This window comes from Solanum verrucosum, unplaced genomic scaffold, assembly GCF_900185275.1.
Source record: "Solanum verrucosum unplaced genomic scaffold, falcon-dt-bn FXZP01000080.1, whole genome shotgun sequence".
Taxonomy (NCBI): domain Eukaryota; kingdom Viridiplantae; phylum Streptophyta; class Magnoliopsida; order Solanales; family Solanaceae; genus Solanum; species Solanum verrucosum.
Genome location: NW_026020097.1, coordinates 143,133 through 161,531, shown reverse-complemented (window position 1 = coordinate 161,531; position 18,399 = coordinate 143,133). Strand labels below are relative to the sequence as shown.

Below are 18,399 nucleotides of genomic sequence, written 5' to 3'. Positions count from 1 at the left end.
TTTGTGTTTTTTGAATTTATTATTCATTTAAAACGATTCACGTTTACGACATGTCAAACTTTAAACTGAATAAATTCCAATATCATACCCAATAACTGCTAGCATGAAGAAAAAATATGGAATAACAAAGGTGTGTGGAACCTTTTTTTTTTTTTTTTTGATTTCTTATCTGATTTTCTATATTCATATTGGAGCTCGACTAAATTTGAATTTGCATAAAAAAAATTACATTTAAGAGATAAAGCATTCCCAAACAAAACGACTCCATACTTTGCGGAACTCTATTATGCGTTGCTAGAGCTTCATAAATTATACTTCATCGACAAGAAATACGCCTGAATGGCCAATTGTTGTAATAACAATATTTGGTAAGATATTTTAACTCAATTGACATTTGTCTAATTCTTACTTTGAATTAAAATTATCAATAAAAAAAACCAAAAATCAGATTTTGGCCCAAAAAATGATTATTTTTTTTTTATGGCGAAACAAAATTTTGCCACAATTTTTTCCAAAAACTACTAGCAATATCTATAGCCAAATGGGTCCTTGGAGAGTGAGAAGGAGACGATATTTTTTTATGTCATTTGTGTAATTTGTTTTTTCAAGAAAATATTTTTAAAATTTTTTGACAAACCAAACACGAAAAAAATAAAAAATACTTTCATCCGCACTAGAAACACCATAGTGTTTGTAAAGTCTTCGAAAATTTCACTATCGACTTTAATTGAAATTTAAAAGTCAAATTTACTTAATGGCAAGTGATTTGAAAGATAGAAAATATATGGAAGATGAACCAAATCATACGTAGGAATTCGGCACACAATTTATTTTAAGTTGCTGACTAATTGGGCTAATTAATGGGAAGTAATGTGATGGAACTTTATAGGTTGGGATCAATGTATAGTTGTGGTCCTGAACTAATTACACTAAGAATTTTCATATAGTAGTACCATTTATATAATATTTGAGTGGGGGGGAAATTATTGACACACAATTGTCATATTTCCATATTATAAATTTTCCATGTCAAAAAAGATGGTCTAGATGAGCTAAACACATTGAGCTAAGCTAGCTACTTTTCAATTTACACATTTCACAAAAAATATTAAAACAGATCTGCTCAATTTTGCATAATTTAAAAATATATTTGGATATTTGGTTCCTTTTCACTTATTAATCAATTAATTAGGTCAGTCGAAGACTCTACTTAAATTAAGGATATATTTGAATTAATTATTGACTATGTGAGTTAAAATATTCATAAAGAGCATTATCTGTTCAATTTTGAATACTTCAAAAAGGCATATTAGGACCTTTTCCATTAAAAAACTTGATAATCACTTAATACTTAAACGAAAGATTGTGAAATTTTAATCTTTTGTAGTATGAAGATGAGGAAATGCACATGAAAATTTGAAAAAACGGATTCGCATTAATTTTTTGGTATATTACCAAACAAGTTGATCATCCTCAGAATATTAAAATTTTGGATCATGAGCCCAGCAAGTGAATTAATGTTTTAGCTAGTCATTTACCAAAATTGTTGAGGTCATTGTTCCATTATATAAAAGTCAACATCATTTAAGTTTGTGGGTGACCTATTTGAACTCTCAAGAGCGTCTTCCCTTGAAAAAGAATTAAGAGCTATTCTTTTGGTCTCAAATTATCTGTCATCTTTTTATTTTACACGCCTTTTAAAAGTAAAATTTATATATATTTTAAAATATAATTTTTCTTCATTAAATATTTACTTTTTAAAGATATTTGTAGTCTTAAAAAATAATTACTACTATTAAAAATAAAATGAAAAAAATAATTAATTTTGTCTGAATTTCTAAAATGAAAAATTATTTAAGACAATTATTTTTAAAAAATCATGTATAATTTGAGATGGATAAAGTATTTATATTGTGATCCTAATCTCGGGTTCGATCGAGCTCTGGGTATGGAGAAATTCATGTTGGGAGCGTCACCCCCGAATGGGCCCTGCAGTACACGATCCGGATTTAATCGGAGCTCCAATGTGGACTCCGGACACCGGATGGAAAACCAAAAAAAAAAAAATATATTGTGATCCTAAGGTGGAAGTTGGGTAGAACTGTCCAATCTTCCATTCTTCTAGTAGTAGTTGTTGATAAAGAGAGACATAAAAAGTATGGAAATTTAATGTGTTGTTAACATTTGTTGTGCAACACAACACTAACAAAACTTCAAGGAAACTTAGTAGAAACTGCCCCATAATTACCACGAAAAATAGAGAATCAGAAGACCATGGATTAAAATTAAATTATTTTCTATATCAAACGAGTTGGTCAACAAGGAGAAATTGAGGGTGTATTCGGTATGAAAATGTTTTTTCGAAAAATATATTTTAGGAAAATAATTTGTTTTTTATTTACTTTTTGGTATTCGGTAGCTAAGCAAAAAATATATTCCTAAAAACATATGTATATAATTTAGATAAATACTACTATGGAAGGTGGAAATGTGGGGAAGATACAATCAATATGGAATGTTACTAGTAGAGCCAGGAGCGGAGCTAGGTATGACTGAGGGGTTCATCCAAACCCTCTTCTTCAAAAAATTACACAGTTTTTACATGATTATTATTAATAATTTTTTTTATATAGATATTGGACTTCTTCGGCTTCTTCCTGTATTCACTTTTCATATTTTTGAACCCCCGGGCCTTAGTGAAAACTATTGAGTGGACTTTGTTTCTCCTACTTTTATTAGAAAAGTCATTTTTTTTATTTAAAAATAAATAAATATTTTCATTAAGAGAATATTTTTCAAATATTTGCCCAATCGAAACATAAGAAAATTGAAAACGTTTCTATCCATACCGAACACACCTGGAAGCTTATACTTTTCTCGAAGGACAAAGGCTGCATACGTGATATATAGTTTGGAAGTTACTACAAATATAAAAAGTCCAGTAGAAGTGATTCAACATTTTAATTCTTGTCAAAATTGTATGGATTCATACATGACGGGTATTTCATCTCTTGTGCCTTTTTATTTGAATAGTAATAATTTAAGCGCCGTCATCACAGATTGGAATTTGAACTAGCTATACATTGATTACTTTTTTTTCCAGTTCAGAATGTAGCAAAGTTCGACTATTTCAAATTTGAGCTACATAAGAGCTCATTCAGGAGAAACGCTTTATACTAAGGATTTTTTTTCATATCCAAATTTTAAACATCTGATTAAGAAATGAGCAACTCCATCCACTACACTACATCAGTTGAGCGATATATATTAAATACTCTCTTCAAAGCAATGAGAAAATAATGATGAGTCTCGTGAAGGTTTCTAGTCTTTGTATCAACTTTTGAAGAGACAAGAGAGGTGTACCAAATATACATCACAACATTGACAATTGACTCACACATTTTGAAGTTGCATGCTAGCAAATTTAAGGTCAATTCTTTAATCCAAAGACTTGACCAAAAAAAAAAAAAAAAGACCCCACCAATATATATACCAAAAATTTAAGAATATGAAAAAAGGCACCAATCGACCCACCGACTAATGACAAGCCATAACTATGAAGGCCAAACCAATGAGTAATTAGGAAGACAAGTCAAGCTAATCAAAATTATTGTTCGGTCAATTTAACTTCGACGATAAATATACTATAAAAATTTTACAAAAAAATATGAAAAAAATTACATAAAAAATATAGGGGGAACGTACACAATTAATGTATATGATGATTGTTAAAACATACGCAATGTATCTGATCTAGTGATTTATGATGTGAAATAAAAAATTTAAGATTATCAAAATTTGCGAAAACAAACACAAATGCCAGATAATTTCTTCTCATATATGCAAGTACATGTAGCAAGTACCCTGTAAATTAATTAAAGTGTACGTGTAAACTGACTCGAACATCACACTTATTAAATAAAAATAAAAGAGTTGTCCACATTGTGAATGAGTGTTTGTGTGGTTATTGATTAGATGGTCATTTATTTGTAGATAAGCAAAGGTTAAGATTTCTTTAAGACCCATCAAAAGAGACAAAGAGTTGTCCTTGACGATGACTTATCCACTTTTGAATGTGAACCCAAGAATCTATTGATTCTTAGTGGAAATTTCACTTCCAAGAAATCAAAGAAATAAGTAATTCATTTGGTTCACCAATTAGCGTTTTTTTTTTTTGTTATTATCATAGTGCAACTTTTTCTCTTTTGCTTTCTGGAAACGTTGTTATTAATTAAGGTAGTACTTATTATTACATTATACTAGTATATTTTACTAAACGTTCTTTTTCTTTGACAAGTTTCTATTATTAAAAATTGAAATTTATTTAAGTCGCGGTTTCATGATTCATAATCTATCTAAAAGTACGAGAAGATGGAAACATAATCATATTAATATTTTTAGCAATTCTCAAAACATTCATGTGTGCTGAATCAATTTTCTACGAGTTGATTTCTCGGATGATTACTAAATCAATAAAGATGACTTTCTGAAATATTAACTAGTACATATTAGTTACGTGATCATTCGAGAAATCAAATACTCATTTTAACTACATACAAGTTATTACGTGCTATAACATGATTAGAAACAAATTTGACAGTGGGATTCTGATGGAGGTTATAGTGGTGGAAGTTGACTTTTGCTTACAACCAGAAACATTAAAGAATGGACTAAAGGAAAAAAGAATGAGACACAAAGGACATTATATGCAAGTTGGATGTTTTTTTTTCCTCTCAAAATGTATATGGTAATAATCTAATTAAAATTTCCAGAAAATAAACCACCTTCTAATGATCAGTGATAAATTAATTTTCTTTTTTTTTTGTCAAGTGACTCGTGTCAGTACTCAAATCATTAAGTTTCAAATATTCAATCAACTTGGCTATGACTTAATTTGTATTGTTTAATTCACCAAAAAAAGGTCAAATTCAATTATAACGAGATTTTTTTTATTTTTTGTGAGAGAAGAATAAATAATACAATTTGAATTTGTAAACGAGTGTTTTTAAAAGGCCAAGGTACGTTTTCAACCTAGTTAAATGTCCCTAACAGATAAATGCAGAATTGGTCAATGGAATCTAAAAAATAAGAGGAAAAAAAAGTTCTAAAATATTTATCTAAAGTTTCATTATTATTATTATTATTTTTAAAAAAAAGATTTTTACTTGGACATGCTTCCTCATCGAAGCCCAAAATTTACGATTTTGAGACACAACACATAATCCGACATGGCACTATGATTGTTCGATGTGATCTAGACCACAACTTCAAATTAAAGAACAAATTAAAATAGTAGAATAACTTTTTTTTTTTTGAGGTGAGGTTTGCAATATAAAAATAATTTTTTTTATAACTAATACGAAATGAATAAAACTTATTCATACTTCTATCAAGCAAAAGAATATAAGAACGACTAAGCGTGACAAATCATGTATTTTTTTATGAATTTGTGACGCGCTTATAACCAAATTATTAGATTTTAATATAAATATCGCATACAAATAAATATTTTCTATCAGCTTATTTATTAATATCTTTTTTTTGTTTCTCATCTAGTGTCGCATAACATCCATTTGAGGGAAGCACTTTGTGCTATGGAAATTTTCATACTCAAAACTTGAAAGTGAGATCTTTAATTGAGAAAGAAGTAACTTTATCCATAACCCCACGTCGATTATTAGCTTCTCTAAGAATGTTAATCAGCATGTAAGAAAAATGACGGTGACCTAAACGTTCCCCAAAAGGCACCTTATTTTTCTCCCATTCTGTTAATTAGGCAAACCTGATTTTATAACCTTTAGGAACAGACTAATAGCCATGCTTTCTTTTCTACAAATGATATATAAAAATGTTAATAGTGTTACTGGTTCCTCAAATTAATACAATTTGATTTTAATCCTTATAATATCTGACTAAGCATATTATCTTTTAATTTGTTGGACGTCTTTTTTGGTCCCTTGCATATAAATATATATAGAATCAAAAAGATTTTAAAATACCTTTCTTCCACCTATTAATCAAATTTACTCCTCTTTTCGCCTCTTAAATATTCTAAAGATTTTAATAATGCAGGAAGAATTTTGATATTAGTACTTGAAATAAGGTACAAATAACACAATTACATTTTCATTAAAATCTTAAGTTACATTCATTAATGAAACTCTTTTGGTAACTACTATACTTAAAATAGAAAGTCTTACTCTTCATACAACTTTTTCTCATCTTTTGATCTTTAATTTAGTGTAGGATGATGATTAAAAGATGTTGTATAAAACTAGAAATAATTATTTATGAAAAAAGAAATATCGAAAGCACATAATTTAAAAGGTTTTTGTCCAACAAAGAAAAGGAACCCTGGTCCATTTTTTTTATTAAGTTCTCATGAATGTGACACAATAAAACTGTCTACACATAAAATTAAAATATCCTTTGTACTTTCTCTCACTAGAACCTGCATGAACCCGATACTTTGGGTCATGCCAAACCAAACAAGCAATATTCTTTCAGTAAAACAATGGTGTCTTTGCCAACTTCCTCTCTCTCTCTCTCATCTTTCACATAATATCCCCCTTAAGGGAAAAAGGGTAGTTCAATCAAATTGCTTAATAATAAGACACTAAAAAATAGACTTTAAGTTCTACACGCAAAAAATGAAGCTAGAGTATAGTTTGAACTAAAACTATAGAGTATAATTGATCCACTCTTGTCAGACTATATGTTGACGCCTTAAAGAGTTTAAAACAATTAAATAACTCCCCATTTAAATGAGATTGATAGTGTCGTCAAGTTATCTGCTATAACAGATTAAACTTTCTCTAAATAGTTTTTAAAATTCTCTTCAAGGGTAATATAGTCAACAGAAACAAATTTGAGCTCCATTGGGTCAAATGTGAACCATTTGGGTATTCAGAAAAAGTATTTCAGATCTGTAAGGTTCTAACTATTGAGTATCAGACAAGTGTTGGAAAGTCAGACAGTGACACAGAAGAACAACAAATGTATTTATAAGAGTGAGACACAGAAGAAAAAGGAAAAAAAAAATAGTGAAAAAATAATTAGTTGCTGCTTCTCCTAGTACATAACACAGGTGGTATTTAATTTAAATTATACAAAAGAGTTGTTTAATAAGTATAGTTTGCTCGAGTAGTTGAACATTGTTACCATCTTTAAATTTGTGGAGCAAGTGAAAATTCTATTGATCCTCCTTGAGATTGTGTTGAATTCAATAGGTGAAACACTATTTAGGCCATTAGCAGCAATTCAAACAGACACCATTAACTACAGTAGCTGCTGTTTTTTGAATTTTATTAATTTTTTAAAGTCCACATTGTTGGTAAGCTAAAAAAGAATGTGAAAATGAATTTAAAGTCATTTAACTAAACAAAAGAAAGTGATTTTGATTGTCTCCTCTATCAGTAAAATCAGCTGTTACATTCAAAACATTAACAGAACAATTTCAACAGTAATTATGAATTACAGTCAAAACTATTGAATGAGTAAAAGCTAACCCAACTTTCCCAAGAAAAATTTAACTTAGATCCATAATCCACTATTAATCCCTTTTCCTAATACCACCAAAAATTAAGAAAGACCAAAACTTTACCTCTGATTCTTGATGGGGTTGACAAATTCAGCATCAGAAACTGCAGAAACTTCAACTTGACTGATAATTTCATCATCATCTTCCATTGGTGGAGGAAAATTAAGATCTATTAAACTTGTTCCACCAGTTCTTGATAATTCTAATTTAGAAGGAGCAGGAGGTGGAGGCGGAGGAGGAAGAACAGTTACACTTGTTGCAACAACAGCACCAATAGTATGTGATCGCTTGTGTCCACCTAAAGCTTGACCCGATGGAAAAACTCTGTAACAAACAGGACATTGATGTATTTTCTCTTCAACTACTACATTATTATTCCTCGCGCTTTCCACCACTTCGTTTGACAGTTTAATCTTCTTGTGACTTGCTCTATGTCCTCCTAAAGCTTGATAAGACCGAAAAACTTTGTTACATGTTTCACATCTATACTTACCTCTTCCTCTAGTACTCTTTGTAGTTACTTTAACTTCTCCTCCTTCAGAATCCTCTGAATTCTCTTCTTTGACTTGTTCATCTTCTTCCTCTTCATCGGAGTAGAAATCAACTTGTTCTTTTTTATTCCATTTATCTCTAGATAACATCATCAAGCAATGTGCAACATCTTCTTCAGGTGAATTCTCTGAAATCGAACTCACCGGCTCTGTTTCAACCACTGATGAGTAATACTCTGTTATCTTGACAAAATTGGGTTTTCTTGATTTCCTTACTCTTTTAGATCTTTTGAAACGAATTGGGTTTTTCGATGACTCGGTTTCACTCTCCTTATCTGGAAGAACAACAACCGAGTCATCAGCATCAGCATCAGATGAATTCAAGATTTTACCTTTTTCTTCTTCATCGGACCATGAAGATGATGGAATTGACTCTGTTTCATGTTGGTGTAACTGTAAATTCATCATATGAGATCTCATATGCCCACCTAAAGCTCTTCCATTAGCAAACTTTCTTGAACAGAGCTTACATATCTTGTTTTTCTCCATTTTTTCTCTCCACTCTGTGTGTTTTTGGGAGAGAGTGGAAGGAAGCTATAAAAAGGAGTAGGTAACAAGCATTCCTCCACCAACAGATATATACAAATGGAAATAGTTTTAAAGATACTCTAAAACAAATCTGATTTTTGATATTTGTTTTTTTGGATTAATTAAGAGTAAATTAATTTAAACTTAAAACGGCAAAAGGTAATTAATATTAGAGGAAAAAAGAGAAAAAGTTCAATTAAAGCGTATGCATGAAGGCAAAAGAGAGTGAATGGCAAGGACATGTAACATGCGACTTTTGCATTTATTTCCATCCCATCTCTACATTTCCAAAATTGCCCCTTTAATTTAATTTATTTTTCCTTATTTAGAGTCTTTTTTAAAAAAAAAATAAGGATCGTTTGGTTCATGAAATAAAGTTGATATTCACGATTAAATGTCTATAATTTGTTTGATTAAATGTATAAATTCATAAATTTACACTCTTGAAATAACTTAACCCACCAATTAAATATTTCATTACTTTATTAATAGAGTAACAAACCAATAAGTTTATAGTCCAAAAATATTCCATTTTATGTGATAATGTTTAGAGTTAAACTGACTAATTCTTGGTGTAAATTTTAACCATGACATCTTGAAGTTTTTTCTAAAAATAAAATATTGCATATTTAGAAATTATATAAAAGTATCTTTAAGTCATAATGTTTAATAATTCAAAGATATTTTTAAAAAATCAAAAATAAATATGGTCAAACAAAAACTTATTTGACTCTTTCAGTAGTAATATGATCAAATAAAGTCACACAGGTCAGAAAGTAAATTGTATATATTGATTAACTTTCATTATAAGTTAATCAATTAAATTCTAAACATTTTTAAAGTGTCTACACCAAGCTTATATGGAGGGTTTCATATTTTATACACTTAACTTAATTCTATAGTGTAAGAAATATATGAATTATCGATATACAAAATTTAAACTCATAGCAAGAGGTGGGGTCTGTTACCGATTAAAAGTAGCACCAAAAGTATAAATTTCCTCTTACTATTTTAGTTTATAAAACTTAAATTCGTGTGCTTTTCATATTAGTGGACGAGGCAGGGTAAAATGGGAACAATAATTATAGGAGGTTACTAGAATAAATTAGGTTTAACCTTTACTTAAATCAGTCAATTAAACTGTTGAGTTGTTGTAACGACGGATCAATAATAAAATACTATGTGGACCAAAAGACCCTTCCTATTTTATTTTTTTTGTATAATATAAAGTTAGCTTTACGGATTAATCTAACAAGCTAAGCAAAAAATATTTCTATTTGATACCACCGAAATTATTCTATTTTATAATGATTTTAAAGACATATTTCTTACCCTCCATTTTCTTAAATCTACGTATTATGTAGATTTTTTAAAAAATAATAATAATTTGGAGGGACAAGATAATTGAAAAAAATATAAAAAATCCAATATAAGGGCTAGGAGAAAGGGAAGATTCTGGCATGGTACTGGCTGGACATACTAAAAGTGTGGCAGCTTATTTAATTCAAGTTGTAAATTTTGATTCTTTTATTTTTATTAGTTGGAAGGGGAATAATTAATGTTGTGATTAATAAAGAGTTGCTATTTAAGGAAAAATAAATTAAAGCCCTTTAATTAAGGATCTTGAGTTGAATTGTCTAATGGGGAATGAATGGTGAGGAACTAACTTGTTGTCCCCTTTTTCCATTGAGAAATGGAGTTTTTAAGTGCCGTTTTGTTAGGGATAAAAATAATGGACCTAGTATTGTATATTTGTTTTTTTATTTTTTGGTTCTCGTTAGATCCCTATTTCAACATGGTTAATTTTCAATTGTAAATGTAATTATGTTTTCTTAATTTGGTCACTCACTTTTTTCTTTGTCCTCGTTTGGTACTTATACATCAAAAATTTATCGAAAATAAACTTTGTACTTCATAAAAATAGAGATAATAACTGTGTACATTTCACTTTTTTTAGATTCCACGTGTGAAAGTTATTGTTGTTTGTTGTTCGGTACTTCATCAAAAGAGATTATTTTTTAAAAAGAGGCAATAAATATAAGAAATGTTTTGTTAGGGGGTAAAGTTATCACCACATAAACCTTGCGGGTCTTTGTTTCAATTTCCCTGAGGTTAATTTATGCTTCTTGCACTTGTGTCTCTTGTAGCTTCAAATATTACAATTGAGTCACTTATCCAATCTCCCATTTTTCTTTCTTTTAAGCATTTAGTATGTGTTTGAAATTATGATTTTAAATTAATGTCTAGATATATAATTTGAAATTATGATTTAATATCTCAATTTTTTAAAAATCATAATATGAGATTCAAAATTGTGATCTTAGTTTAATTTTAAATGTAAACTGATCCAAAAGTTTGTATTTTGTAAAAATAATAATCATAATTTTAATTTTGTAAGAACAAAAAATGAAAAAGATCCATGCTCGTCTGCTCGGCACAGAGCGATTGTTTGTATCAGGTGAAATAATCAGATTAAATAATAATTAACTATTCTTATTGTTGACTAGTGAATTAAACTTTGTAAAATTCTGTGTACTTGAAAGTTTGTAACCACACACATTTTTTTATTATTATTATAAAAGGAACATGGAGATAAGTGATTTTATCAACGCAACACTTTAAGATATTCCAATATCTTTTTTATGAATTATGGTTTCCTCATTTGTTAAGACTATAAAAATTGAAGAAATTTTGATAGTTTTCACAACTTATGAAATTTTATGTTTATGAGCAAAAATACAACTTAAAAAATTTAAATTGCAATTCCAAATATAATTTTCCTAAATGACTTTCACTAAACAAGCTAGAACTCATTAATGAACATAAATCTCATCCACCCCACCTTATCTTTTAGCGGTTATTTAATCTTTTGTAAAAATATGTAAAGTGCCCTCTTCTTAAAAATAAAAATAAAATAAAATTGAACAGGTAGTTTTATATCTTATTTGTCAAGCCTAATTACATACTTTATCTTATTGGTTTTACAATACTTTACAAATTCAGTTTTAATTTTATGTCTTCTTTCATAAGATATTTTCAAGTGTAGTGGCCCTCTGCTAAAGTTTGTAGAGTGTGTAGTTTTGCATGTTTATTGAACAGTCTGATTGGGGGAAATATATTAGTCTGCTTGTACTTTTTGCTTGACTGATTTTTCGAATAGGAACAAATTTATGATATCGTTCGTTTTTATCTGATCTCCATATTTTACGCAGTTTTGGAGTTCTAAGGAAAAAGAACTCCAAAAGAAAGGCAAAGGAGAAAAGTGAGGTATTTCTAAAAATGTTACTCCTCTAGTCTATATCTGTTTATATATTGTCCTTATTAAAAATAAATATTCTTTAATATTTGTCATTTCACAAAATCAATATATAAATAATACTATTCTTCCTATTTTACCCATGAGAGTTATTAGCCTTAAAAACATAGAAAAATTAAATGATTAATTCATATTCACTAGTCAGTTTAATTAATTAAAATAAATTATTTATGTTCATTTATAACACTAAATAAGGGTATAATGGTAAACTTATTTAGTTTTTTAAGAGACATAAAATCTAAAATTGTGACATATAAATAGGAACAAAAAGAGTATTGACTATTGCATAATGCTCCCCCGTCCCTATTTACTTGTCAAATATTTCCTAATTTGATTTCTCTTTTTACTTTTGACAAATCAAGGAAGAACAATTTGTTTCCCTATTATACCCTAAATTTATTAACATTAAGTTAATGTCTTTGAAATATGTAGTGAGTAAATATATTTTGGACCCTATCAATTAATAGGGGTAAAATGATAAATTCACTATACTAATTATTATTGTTTTAATAGATGTGTCAAGTCAAAATTTGACAAGTAAAAAAAAAGACCGAGAGAGGATTCTTTTGTTATTGAAAAAAAACAAATGTCATTTCATTTTTCATAGTATTGAGGGTCATTTATGACTTTTGAAAAATCCATTAATTAAGGGGGTTAGTTCTCAAACACAAAAGGTCAAAGGAAATTTACTCTATAATTAAAGTTGATAATTACAAGTGCCTAACCTTTTTTGTATCTGCAAGTTCATGAGAATCACCTACATATTTTTCCAAAGGTGTGACCTTTTTACATACTTTTTGTAAGTGGTGGAGTATTTATTTCTGGCTTGTTACTCTTACTTTGTTCAGCATAAGTTGCTGAATTTCACAAAAGGTCATTAAACTTACGCGGGAAAACTTTTCAATAATGAGTGACAGTAAGGCTCGAATTCAATCTACTTTTTTATCATGTTGAAATGTATCATTATCTTATCTAAGACACTTAAATTGTTAGAAAGAACATTATTTTATTGTGTTTAGTAGTATTATTAAATATTCATATAATATCATACTCTTTATTTTTAATATTATCTATTGCTCCATTTGTTTTGTTTATCTTGTTATTTTACTTCTCTACCCCACTTATGTACGTAGGGGTAAAGTTTGTGTACGTATATCATATTCTCTTCCGACTCAACTCACGTGATTACATAATTTTGAATTTACTTCTACTATTCAGTTTTATTTATTCATTTTTGAATTTTGCGCTCCCTTAAAAAATAATGATAATTAATATAAATATTTTATATTAATTGATATAAGTCTTTAGAATTTTTTATGAGAAATAAGTAATTTATGTTGAGGTTAAAAGAATATATATAAAAAGATAATAAGAAAAAATATAAATATATTTTAAATATAATAGAAAAGTAAAAGTGACCTGATAGGGTAATTAATTATTACAATAGGAACTTCCCGGCTAATGTTCATCTAAAAATGCCCAAAATATTTTTTCTTAATGAAAATTAGTGAAAGATAACTGATTCTATGATTAGAAAAAAATTGTTTGATGACTTTTCTGCAATAGTACTTTTTAGTTCAATGACCTTCAAGGAAATAATGCCATAAAATAAGGCTAGTGACAAGCAGAGCAATGATAATAATGGTAAAATTGTATTCCTTATGTTCATGTTGTATTATTGGGTAATTGTTTATTGTTTGTTTGCTAAAACTGAATTCCCCGATTTTTATAAATGATGGAACCTGAATTTTTACTAACATGAAGAAATAAACACACAAAAAATAAAAATAAAAGTCTAACATATAATATATAAATATATAAAATATAAATTTAGCCATATATAAAAAATAGTATAATTTTTTGTCAAAATTAGTTCAAATAAACCTCTCGATCCTATCTAGATCTGCTCCTGACTACCCTACATCTTTCTTAGACATTAATTATAAAATTATATTAAATATATTATTAATATATATGTCGTAAGTAATTAAGTCGATTTTTCTACTAGTCTCTTTATTTGGAAGGGGAGGGGAAGAAGATAAACTTGTAAGACTTGGTGAGAGCAATTAATAAAGTAGTAAAAGTTTTGCTTAGTAGTGAAAATTAGTCAATTGTTAATAAAAGCAACTAGTGGAATAAAATAAAATAAAGTATCAAGATTAGTTCCTTGACATGCTGGATATATGTTCCAACAACTCTTTGGAATAAGGATGTTATGAGATGCATCATCAAGTTTACATAAAAATAATTAAGTCAAAATTAAGGAATGTTGTAATTAATTAAATTTCTATAATGCCTCCATCCACTAACAACAATATTAGATGACTTATTCCAAACATAATGGATCTACGTTGCAACCACATCTCTTTTGAAAGCAAATAAAATAAAAAAGAAAAAGAAGAGAGAACGACACCTTGATATTGAGTTTGGATATGCGAAATGAGAACATGATTTTAAATTAGTATTTAGACATGTGATTTGAGATCACTATTTCAAATTCTCCTAAAGCACGATTGAAATTCTTAATTTTATAAAATGTAAAACTTGACCCATAATTAAGTTTATATTTTGTAAAATAAAAATATGTCATTTAAATTTTTGCAAAAAAAATAATGAAAAGGTTTAAGCTCAGCGTGAAGAAATTGTTCGTGATATAATTATATTTGTCAAGATCCAACCCATCGAGCCGTGCAGGCACCCACTCTAACACCTAAGTAGGAGAACCCTCATATCCCAATAGTTTAAACATGCAGAAAATTAACGAAAAACGGAGATAAATGAAATCATAATGTTTTTATAAATGAAAACCTCATTTAACAAATTCGGGTTAAGACTTGTAAAGTAATTAAGACTCCCAAGGATCTGGTCTAGTACAAGAGCTACTAAGAATACAACAGGACATAATAATGAAAAGACATAGCTCCGACCATGCGGAAGGAAAAGTAGAAGATGCTGGAGAATTCTTCGTCTTCATCTAATGAAACATCACCAACCTGCATCCAATCTATGCCAAAAAGGCATAACAAGAGTAGTATCAGTATAAAACCACACGTACTGGTAGGCATCATTGGTCAACCCGACGCCCATAACATTACATAAGAAATCAACTAGCAAGAATATGCATTAAACCAATGCACACCCTTACTTTCTCTTATATGTTACCGTGCCCTTGCCACATGACACATTACATCAAGCTTTCTAACTACCAACCACAAATTCCTTCATCCAAGGTGAAATCCACCTAAGTAATTACATCACGTTCACTACCCCTATTTCTCGCCCTTACAACACACGGACAATCCTTGCTCTTAAATTATTACGACCCTTGAACCCTTGGCCTTCCCGATTCATTCAACAACACGACACACAATAAATTCACTCAACACAAAAGAACAATTAGATATAAGTCCTCATAACCATATATAACCACTCCGGCGAATTACAATATCATTTATCATTACGAACCACGTTCAATTTCACAAACCTCAAAATACACAATTATGTCAAGTCATTGGTCCTCTCATGGAACCCAAACCCAAACTGTTAGCATATCGGAACGTGGTACCCGATCCAATGTTTATGTCAGAACGTGGCAACTGATCCCATATTTATGCCGGAACGTGGCAACTGATTCCATATTTATGTCGGAACGTGACAATCGATCCAAGTTAGTGTGTCAGAACGCAACACCCGATCCATTCAACAAGCCACAATCACAATCACAAGTACATTCTCATAATAATAAAATCAAGTCATATTCGTCTATCTCATTTCAAGTAGTGTGGCCAATAATGCAACATTGCATACATACACGTATTATCATGAAGCAAGAACAAAGTATATCTCCTAATCATGAAATCACAACCATCATAATGAAGTATTCATCGTCATATATCACTTAACAATAATTCGACCAACTTTGCCCTAGTTCAGCACCTAAGGCTTCTTCCCATGATTAATCATCTTTTGTTCGGTGCACGAAGGCCTACACATAAATCCTACTATTGATTTACATTATATTACGCAGTGAGCACAAATTTATAACTACTCAATTAATAAATCTAGCCTACTCCAAGCAGTTGCATCGAAGTTTTGGCTTCGATTATTGTGTTTCTGACCTTGTGACAGTGATCTTGAATTCTGCCATCCACAACGCTCCTTACGCTAGCAGTTTCCTTCTCTTTCCTTCCCAAGCTTGGAGTAGCTTTTTTGGGGGGTTTCTAGGATATTTTATAACTAATTTAGGTATTTTAGGAAGAAGGAGGAAATATGATTTCGCGTTATTTACATTCTGTCTCGCTTATCCTGCTCTGGGGCCAACTTACCCCGCCGTGGCGCCGCCGCCCTGGCAGGACAGTGGCCCAGTAAATTCCCGAATTTTTGCTTTTTCTAATTAATGACGGTTCGGGTCGTTATAATATTAAACAATAACTAGTTACAACTATTTTTGACTAATTGATCATTATAAAAATTAGGGACAAGGGTTTGAAAAATACCCAACTTTGGTCGGATTTGTTATTGCGATACTAAACTTTCATAAGTACCTATTACCTCCCTAGACTATTTAATACCGTATCTTTTACCCCCTGAACTATTTAATAGTGTATTTTAAAGGTATATATGCGCCCACGTGGACACTTTACTATTTATAATTTTGCATTATTTTTTATGTCCACGTGGGCAAATATATATGTTTAAAATACGATATTAATTAAATAGTCTAGGGAGGTAATAGGTCCTCATGAAAGTTTAGTATCGCAACAGCAAATCCGACCAAACTTGGGGTATTTTTCAGACCCTTATCCCTAAAAATTATATGTATTTGAGAGTTTGTAATCACATACATTCATTATAAATGAAACATGAATATATGTGATTTATCAATGTGTCACTTTAATTGGGATATTCCGTTATCTTGTTATAATCTATGGTTTGCTTGTTTGGTAAAGATTGTATATATAAGATTTGAAATATTTTTTTGATAGTTTTCACCACTTAACTTTTTTCATGTTTGTGAGAAAAAGTACAACTTAAAAAATTTAAATTTTATGTCCAAATAAAACTTCAACTTCAAATTAAACAATCTGATTTCAAATCATGATTTAATATCAACTATACGTACGTGCTCTAAGATATATATGTTTGTTCGACTAATTTCTTTAAGGATAAATTAGTTTTACAGCTTTAATAAAATAAATTAAAGATTGAATTATTATTTATGAAATTACTCCAATATACTCCTCAATCTAATTTCAATTATCAAGGAGGGAAAAAGGAGATTTTTTTCTTTTCTTGGATGTCACTTCAGCTTTGCATTAAGTTGGTAAAGTCTCAATGTCGTGATTCACTTTTGTCACAAAGAAATTTTGGTATACAATTTGTCTATTATCGTTATTGTACGTATAAAGTGCGGTCCTTTGAAATGTTTGGAATTATACCATTAGAGTTGTCGAATATTCTAGTCTAAAAATGATAAAATTAGCTCATAAAAATATGATTCTCTTGATTTATTTACTACAATCCATTCATTTGACATCTCGATTTGAGTCTATAAAAACAAAAACAAAAAAAGTACTAGTAATATTTTGTGAAGATCTTTAATTAGTACTAGATATTTCAGATGTTGATCATACTTTTCCTTTTATTTAATTTGAGTGGACAAGATCTGAATTCTGAAGCACTATTGGAAGTAAGCATGCATTAAGAAGATTCTATAAGAAGATAAAAAGGATCCAAACTGTCATTGTTTTTGCTTTTTTATACCTCAAAGGCTCAAAGTAGCAAAAGGGGTTTTAAGACAAAAACCCTCCATCATTCTAAGTTATTGCGATTAAATTAGTTCATGATAATATGATCTGTTCAATTTTAACCGAGTTATTAGCTTATTTATTCATTTAGTTAATTTATTTTGATCCGTTCAACTTTATTACTGATAAATTTATCAATACAATAAAAGTTAAGTTATCAGTTTTAATATTCACCAATTATTAATAAATTTTAATTTTTGTAATATTTGATTAAATATATTTAACGTTATGATACTTTTGATGTGCATTTATGATTTTTTGTTGGAAAGAAATCTCTATAAATAGGGGTTCTCCTAACCTAGAAAAAGGGATGAAGATTTTCTATTCAATACTTGCCCACCCAAGTATTGAGAGAGTTCAGATGTGAACTTGGGATCATTGTAGAAGACCATAGTTGTTGTTTGTCTTGTGGATTCGCTTGAAGGTCTGTCTAACTCGTGGATTCGCTTGAAGGTATCTGCTCACGCTTTAAGAGGTAATTCTTGTCAGTAAATTTATGTGTTCTAGCATATTATATGTGTTCTAGCATAAACGATTTGATTATCTATTTTTCATGTAAGCATTAAGATTCTGATATGCTTCCGCTGTGCATATATAGTTTTCCAACACTTTTTGTATTTTAATATTCACAATCTTTTATATTTATCTAAAAATGGT

At 29.4% G+C, this 18,399-nt stretch overlaps 1 protein-coding gene across 1 annotated transcript; it reads right to left on the bottom strand.

Moving 5' to 3' along the window:
- Positions 1 to 7,400: 7,400 nt before the first annotated feature.
- On the bottom strand, positions 7,401 to 8,652 carry LOC125824819 (zinc finger protein ZAT9-like). Its single transcript, XM_049504170.1, is given in 3 exon segments — positions 7,401 to 8,593; positions 8,595 to 8,634; positions 8,637 to 8,652. Coding segments are annotated over 3 exon segments (1,050 nt in total). The 3' UTR covers positions 7,401 to 7,599.
- Positions 8,653 to 18,399: the final 9,747 nt, after the last annotated feature.